At 35.8% G+C, this 8,798-nt stretch overlaps 1 protein-coding gene across 1 annotated transcript; it reads left to right on the top strand.

The window, feature by feature from the left end:
• Positions 1-1,504: 1,504 nt before the first annotated feature.
• LOC131992216 (membrane-associated phosphatidylinositol transfer protein 1-like) lies at positions 1,505-8,798 on the top strand. The gene is made up of 5 exons (XM_059357701.1): positions 1,505-1,519; positions 2,807-3,021; positions 5,887-6,008; positions 7,173-7,430; positions 8,788-8,798. Exons 1-5 carry the CDS (start codon positions 1,505-1,507, stop codon positions 8,796-8,798), a joined length of 621 nt encoding a protein of 206 aa, XP_059213684.1.

The raw sequence follows: 8,798 nt of genomic DNA, 5'->3' as shown, positions 1-8,798 counted from the left end.
TTCGTTTCTTTTTTGGGTGATCTGAACTGTGTGTGTGAGATTGTGTTCAGTGAGCAGGGGTCGCGGACAACATGCATGTTAAATTGGGGGTCGCGACTCAAAAAGGTTGAGAACTACTGCATTAGTGTACATAAGTGTTTACAGTTCAGGATCTTACTAACAAATGAATGGCTGATTGAAGTGTATGTGGACAGACTAATTGTTTCTTTGCTGTTTTGTTGCCTCTCTTGAAACTTAAAGTCAGATAACTTGGCTCCTGCATCAGATCCTGGACGGGTTTAATATATTTTACTCTCCATAAACAGTCAGCAAGCCAGAGGGTTCCAGTCTAAATGCAGAGCCTCTTAAGGAGCTGTAGTGATGCTGTAATCCACGACTCCCTCTTAATACACGGCTCAGTCTTACAGGATCTGTACGCTTCAACCATCTGCTGCCTTTTTATTAGAGGACATTACACTGCAACAAAGCCAACTTGTATTTTTTGGCCTAAAACAGTGATTTAAGTTGGTAAAGAGTTGAGCAAACAAAAAAACAAAACTTGAAATATTTAGTTTAAATGTCCAACTTAAAATTTTATCGAAGTTTGTTGCCTTGAAATTTTGATTTCACCCAACTTTTCTTTTTTTGCAGTTAGGAGTCTTTCCAAATCTTTTCAAAGTCTTCTGGTGTAAACGTAGCATTAGGAGCTGCTATGGCTCATAAAAAATGAAGTATTAAGTTGTCTTGGATTTTGTAGTTTTCGTTAGTGGAAGACAAATCCCATTTCCTGCTTTTATGTACAAATGCTGTGTACTTAAAATAACAATTGGTGTATTCAATAGTGAGCTGAAATTTTATAATAAATTATGTAAACACAAAAAACTACAGATAGAACCTTTGTTCATTGAGTGTTAAACACAACTTTAACTATTTCTATATAAAACAAATATTTTTTTCCATCCCTTTTTAATTAGATTTTTGATCAGATTTATTTAAAAGCACATAAAAAATGAATAAAACATTTTTTAAATAAATGATAATATTAATAATATTATAAACAAAAATAATACAAAATATCAATAATAACATAATATGCAAGGGGCAAAAAACTCAAACTGATGTGCTCCTGGCTTACTTTTGATTTAATATCAATTCAAGTGTGTTATTTTGGAATATATTAACTGTAAAAAAACAATAACAACAAAAAAACAATCACAGCTTAACGACAGCAGCAGGTCAGTTAAACTTTGGATTTCTTCAGATGTTGAAAACGATACAAAACATTGGAAACATCTCGATGCTTCCAGAACTTGAAATACAAGCAAAATACGATAAATAAATTACAAATACATAAATACAATACGAGCTAAAGTGTTAAGAACTGATTTAACAGTGTTTTTCTGATTGTTTAACACATTTTACATTTTTAAAATCTAGCTTGTATTGTGGCAGACTTTGTCATATCAGCAAAAATCATATCTGAGGAGTTTCTTTTTAAATATTCTGGTGAGTAAATCAAATTGAAATGATCCGTTCTCAGGTTCTTTTTTCTAAATGTGGGGTTGAGAGATGATTCAGTGTGACCTCATCCAGACCTGCTGCCTCACACACCTCCTCCCCTCTTCCCTCCTTTCCTTCCCTCTGACTTCTAATTAAACCCCTGAGACCCTCACACAGCGCTTCTGTCTCTCATTTCGTGTTGTCCAACCTTGTGAAATCCCTCACAGAGCTGGACGGACGGATGACGCAGCAGCAGAGGCAAAGTGATGAGCTCGAGAGAAAAAAGCTGCCACATGGAAAAAGAAAAAACTGCTTTTCTTTTACTTCTTTTAGTCGGATTTCCTCCACGGCTCACTCTGACACTTATTCTTCCCTCTCCTTTTGTGCTAAATAATCCAAACTCTGTGAAGTGTTTCATTTTTTACTGATGAGTTCAGGTGAGGCAGAATTTAAAGATAGATCAGTGGTTTCCCTTTCTCCTCGTACAATACACTGCAAAAATAAGAAAAGTTGGGTGAACTCAAAATTTCAAGGCAACAAACTTCGATAAAATTTTGAGTTGGACAATTAAACTAAATATTTTAAGTTTTGTTTTTGAGTTTGCTCAACTCTGAATTCAGATTTTTGTCAACTCAACTGTAAGTTGTACCAACTTATAATTTACATTGTAATAACTTTTAATCCTTACTTCTGCTAACTTCTGCAATGTGCTGAATTGGCACGATTGTAACGCCGCTATGAAATGTCAGCTAATGTTACGACCACAATTTTGAGTTAGCATTGATACGCTAATGGCTACTCTTGTAGCTGTAACAAGCAGCACCGCTAGCATCAGTTAGCCGCTAGCATAACTTAGCTGCTAGCATCAGTTAGCCGCTAGCATCAGTTAGCCGCTAGCTTTCGCTAATGACCGAATTTAACCGATTTCCCGCATTTCCCAACAAAGAAATAAGAGTTATCAGAACTATTGTCCCTTGTTGTGAACCCCAACTTAAAGATATAAGTAACAACAACTCACCAACTTGTTTTTGAGCAGACAACTGGCTTCCTTTGTTGTGTTAACTTACATTATTGCCCTAAATGTCAGTAATTTATATTTCCAAGTTTTACCAACTTAAATCACTGTTTTAGGCCAAAAAATACAAGTTGGCTTTTTTGCAGTGCAGTAAGACTACCAGCTCACACCTGCTCACATCTAAAGACAAGTGTTTATTTATTATTATTATTATTTATTTATTTAGTGCTGTTAAGCACTTCAGTTTTTAGTTTGGGACTGTGGAAATCGTTTCGCCCAGCATAACTCTCTCTTCTTTTTTGTGTCTTGCAGAAAAAGAGCCGAGAGGAGAGCTGCGGCGAGGGCAGCGGCGTGGAGATCCTGGAGAACAAGCCTTACGAGGACGGTCCCGGAGGCTCGGGGCAGTACACACACAAGGTCTACCACATCGGAAAACACATCCCGTCCTGGTTCTGTGCCATCCTGCCACAAGCTGCCCTCCGAGTGGAGGAGGAGTCCTGGAACGCCTACCCATACACACGCACCCGGTGAGACACACACACACACACACACACACACACACACACACACACACACACACACACACATTCTTGTGCTTCTATCTTTGTGAGGACCCTCATTGGAACAGTGGATTCCCTTGCAAGGTTATAATAGTTTTGGATTTTTCATTAGTTTTAGTATTATCATGTAACCTTTAACCCTTAAAACAAAGTCTGAAATCTCAAAAAGCCTTTAAAGAAGTGAGGACCGGCCGAAATGTCCTCACTTTGAAAAAATGTCCTCACTCTGTTGGTTAAAAAACATGTTCTGGTCCTCACTATGTAGGAAGTACAAGAATACACACACACATACACATATTCTTGTACTTCTATCTTTGTGAGGACCCTCATTGGAACAGTGAATTCCCTTGCAAGGTTAAAATAGTTTGGGATTTTTCATTAATTTTAGTTTAGTTTTTATTAGTTTTAGTGTTTTGTAATGGGGTTTTATTTGTTGGGTGGGAGATTAAAAGAGGTCACAGTAAATTTTGCCTTTATTTCCTTTGTCTGATCCATCTTCATTATGTGGGAAAAAAGTTGACAAAGATGAAAACGAAGGACATTTTCACTATAATTTTAGTTAGTTTTGTAGCCACACAATACAGTTTCAGTTAATTATCATTATCATGTAACCTTTAACCCTTAAAACAAAGTCTGAAATCTAAAAAAAGCCTTTAAAGAAGTTAGGACCGGCCGAAATGTCCTCACTTTGCAAAAATGTCCTCACTCTGTTGGTTAAAAACGTGTTCTGGTCCTCACTATGTAGGGAGTACAAGAACACACACACACACACACACACACACACACACACACACACATTCTTGTACTTCTATCTTCGTGAGGACCCTCATTGGAACAGTGAATTCCCTTGCAAGTTTATAATAGTTTTGGATTTTTCATTAGTTTTAGTTTTAATTTTGTTGTGAATTTTTGTGTTCAAATTCAGTTAGTTTTAGTTAATTTTCAGAGTGAGTTTGCTAGTCTTAGTTTAGTTTTTATTAGTTTTAGTTTTTGTAATGGGGTATTTGTTGGGTGGGAGATTAAAAGAGGTCACAGTAAATTTTGCCTTTATTTCCTTTGTCTGATCCATCTTCATTATGTATGAAAAAAGTTGACAAAGATGAAAACGAAGGACATTTTCACTATAATTTTAGTTAGTTTTGTAGTCACAAAATACAGTTTCAGTTAATCATTTTTTGTAATCTTTACCCTTAAAACAAAGTCTGAAATCTAAAAAATGGCTGAAATGTCCTCACTTTGCAAAAATGTCCTCACTCTGTTGGTTAAAAACGTGTTCCGGTCCTCACTATGTAGGAAGTACAAGAACACACACATACACACACACACACACACACACACACAGACACACACACACACAGGGGAGTGACTCATCACACGTATAAAAGTGATGAATGGTCATTCAGACATGAAGATATTAAAAAAGTGCTCCAGCAATAAAATCATCCCTGAGCTGAAACATTTGTTAACACTTAAGGAAACATTACTTAAAGTGATTTTAGGCAGCTGCTGTTATTTAAATTATTAAGACTGAACCCCCAGTAATAAAAAGCTGTTAATGGTTTTTATTTTATGGCTTCTGAATTAATGAATGAAAGAAGTAACACTTGATAGTGCTGACGGAGACATTTTTTTAATTTGGAACACTTTCCGCTTAATAATCAACTTTTTTTATTTCCTCCAGATGACTTCATTTGTGTCACAGCTTGGTGTTTTCCTTTAACTATTACATTTTTTCGTCATTAACTGCCAAAGTGAAGCACGAAAGTGCTTTTGAGACACAAATACTTATTTTTTCCCAACATAATTTAATTTTTCTATACAGTTACAATAACCTCCCTCATCATCCCAAATAAAAAGTAACATTGACTGAATAAAGGGACAAGAAATAAAGAGGAAACAAATCAAGTAAAATTAAATATAAAGAATAATATATATAATAAATAGTAGAATATAAAAATAAAAAATATAAATGCAAAAACATTATTAGAAAAATAATAATATTAATAAATAAATTGAATTAAATACAAATCTCATAAAAAGTAAGTACATAAAGTGACTTAAAAAGGAACAAAACATACATAAATAAATAAATAAAATATAAATTATAATAGTAAAAAACATTTTAAAAAATACAACAATAATGCATAAATACATTAAATAAAAACATAAATGATAGATACATAGAAATCTAATAAAAAGTTAGTAAAAGAGTGACAACAATGCATATTAGGATATTTTAAATATTTAAAAAAAAAAGGAAAATAAAATAGAAATAATAATGATAATAAAAATTACAATTTGGGTCTACTTCTAAACCAGCTATTCTCAACCTTGGGGTCGGGACCCCAGTTGGGGTCGCGAGATGATTTCTGGGGGTCGCCAAATCATTTTGGAAGTCAGCTCTGTCTCCACTGAGTTAAAGTGTTCATGTGTTAATGTGTTTGTGTTTTTGGTAATTTTGTGTCTTTTTTGGTAATTTTGTCTTTTTTTTGTCATTTTGTGTCTTTTTTTTGTCATTTTGTCTTTTTTTAGTCATTTTGTGTCTTTTTTGGTAATTCTGTGTCTTTTTGGTCATTTTGTGTCTTTTTTGAATCATTTTGTGGTCAATTTGTGCCTTTTTGGTCATTTTTTGGTCATTTTGTGTCTTTTTTTGGTAATTTTGTGTCTTTCTTGGTCATTTTGTGTCTTTTTTTAGTCATTTTGTGTCTTTTTTTAGTCATTTTGTTTCTTTTTTGGGTGATCTGAACTGTGCGTGTGAGATTGTGTTCAGTGAGCGACTCAAAAAGGTTGAGAACTACTGATCTAAACAACTGTTTCTCTCTTGTCTCTCAGGTACACATGTCCCTTTGTGGAGAAATTCTCTATAGACATTGAGACGTATTACAAACCAGATACTGGGAATCAAGGGGACGTCTTCAGTATGTCTTCTGCTGAGAAGAGACAGAGGACTGTAGGTGAGTCTGTCAGCGCACAAAAACACAAAAACACAAGAAAAAAACATCTGCTGCCATCATGAAAACTCCCAGTTGTAGTTTGAGAGTTAATGCAGATTGATGGAGAGTTGAATCTGTGATGTGGAGAGATAGGGACTGCTGCTGCTGAGCCTCCCAATACTAAATCTCACTGAGGTGCAGGAGAAATGTGCAGACACATTCCCTGCAGGGAATTATTACATAAACTCTCTCTCACACACACACACACACACACACACACACATTCTTGGACTTCTATCTTTGTGAGGACCCTCATTGGAACAGTGAATCCCCTTGCAAGGTTATAATAGTTTTGGATTTTTCATTCATTTTAATCTCAAAAAGCCTTTAAAGAAGTGAGCACCAGCTGAAATGTCCTCACTTTGCAAAAATGTCCTCACTCTGTTGGTTAAAAACGTGTTCTGGTCCTCACTATGTAGGAAGTACAAGAACACACACACACACACACACACACACACACACACACACATTCTTGTACTTCTATCTTTGTGAGGACCCTCATTGGAACAGTGAATTCCCTTGCAAGATTATAATAGTTTTGGATTTTTCATTAGTTTTAGTTTTAATTTTGTTGTGAATTTTTGTTTTAAAAAATAAATACATTTGTTTGCTAGTTTTACTTTAGTTTGTATTAGTTTTAGTGTTTTTGTAATGGGGCATTTGTTGGGTGGGAGATTAAAAGAGGTCACAGTAAATTTTGGCTTTATTTCCTTTGTCTGATCCATCTTCATTATGTATGAAAAAAGTTGACAAAGACGAAAACGAAGGACATTTTCACTATAATTTTAGTTAGTTTTGTAACCACACAATACAGTTTCAGTTAATTATCATTATCATGTGACCTTTAACCCTTAAAACGAAGTCTGAAATCTAAAAAAAAAGTCTTTAAAGAAGTGAGGACCGGCCGAAATGTCCTCACTTTGCAAACATGTCCTCACTCTGTTGGTTAAAAACGTGTTCTGGTCCTCACTATGTAGGAAGTACAAGAACACACACACACACATCTCTTCCCAGCAGGTGTTTATCTGGGAGCAGTAACATCTGTCCTGCTCAAACCTGCTGCTCACATCTGCTGCACTATTTCTAATTTGATTTGTGTAATTAACGATATTTTCCCTCCTGCAGACCCCATAGACATCGTGAAGGACTACATCCCTCCTCATGAGTACCTGGTGGAGGAAGACCCCAAACTGTATCAGTCCGTCAAAACCAAACGAGGTCCGCTGTCAGACGACTGGATCGAGGAGATCAACCAGAATCTGGGAGAATGTCCCGTCATGTGCGCCTATAAACTCTGCAAGGTGGAGTTCAGATACTGGGGCATGCAGTCCAAGATCGAACGCTTCATCCACGACGTGGGTAGGTATGAAATATGGGGTGTGTGTATGTGTGTGTGTGTGTGTGTGTGTGTGTGTGTGTGTGTGTGTGTGTGTGTGTGTGTATTGGGGGAATCATGCCTCCATGGTTGAAAAAGCGCGCTAAAGTGCCTCTAGAGTGGTGAAAATGAGAGGAAGTGCCTTATTGGCTGCCCTTTACACATGCAAAAAATGATTTGGTGCCCTCTAGGGCAGTAGTTCTCAACCTTTTTGAGTCGCGACCCCAAATTTAACATGCATGTTGTCTGTGACCCCCGCTCACTGAACAGAATCTCACAGTTCAGATCATACAAACTCAGTTGATGCGACAAATTTTGGACAAATAATGAAGCAGAGAACAACTAAAACATCTCTTGGTCTGTTCATTTATATATTTTTTTATATTTTATTGTTAATTTTAATCTAAGTCCTTTGCTATAAGTTGTGTGTAACAGTCAGCTTCAAGCCAGAGACTCCTTGGAAAGTAACAACTTGATACTTTGGGATTTGTCACAAAATTACCCAAAAAAGAATCAAATTGACCTCAAAATGACACAAAATTATTAAAAAAAAAGACATAAAAAAGACATAAAATTACCAAAAAATTACATAAAATTAAGCAAAAAGGGACTCAAATTGACTACAAAATGACAAAAAATGACCAAAAAAGACGTAGAATGACCAAAAAAAAGACACAAAATGACCAGAAAAGACACAAAATTACCCCCAAAAAAGACACAAAATTACAAAAAAAGACACAAAATTACCATAAAAAAGACACAAAATGACTAAAAAAACACAAAATTACCAAAAAGACTAAAACACATGAGCACTTTAACACAGTGGAGACAGAGCTGACTTCCAAAATGATAATGATGATGATCCCTCTAGCGCAAGAAAATTTGATAACGTGCCTTAATGAGAGCCCTTCTAGTGCCATTTTTTCCTGTTTGGTCCCTCCGTGGTTGAAAAAGCGCGCTAAAGTGCCTTTAGAGTGATGAAAACGAGAGAAAGTTCCTTATTGGCTGCCCTTTACACATGAAAAAACGTATTGATTGCCCTCTAGGGTTCCCCTTTAAACAATAAATTATGATGATGTTCCCTCTAGAGATTCTATAATACAGTATCATTAAACTGTGAATAATGTTATGTGAGATGTTTGCTCTCATTTAGCTCTCAAAGTGCACAAAATAGATGCATTTTACTTAAAAATGTACAAATTTTCCCTTTTTATTTTTTCGCCCTTCTAACAGTCTGAGTCCGCCACTGTGTGTGTGTGTGTGTGTGTGTGTGTGTGTGTGCACTCTTTGTCACCTTTCAGGCCGTTTCCTCACTTTTCTCTTCCTCTTTATCTGTGAGTCAAGTCATTCTGTTGGCTCTTAAAGGTCAGACGTAA

The sequence above is a fragment of the Centropristis striata genome, chromosome 19 (genome assembly GCF_030273125.1).
Source record: "Centropristis striata isolate RG_2023a ecotype Rhode Island chromosome 19, C.striata_1.0, whole genome shotgun sequence".
Classification (NCBI taxonomy): Eukaryota; Metazoa; Chordata; class Actinopteri; order Perciformes; family Serranidae; genus Centropristis; species Centropristis striata.
Note: the sequence above shows the minus strand (reverse complement) of the source record. Positions and strands in the feature narration are given on the sequence as shown.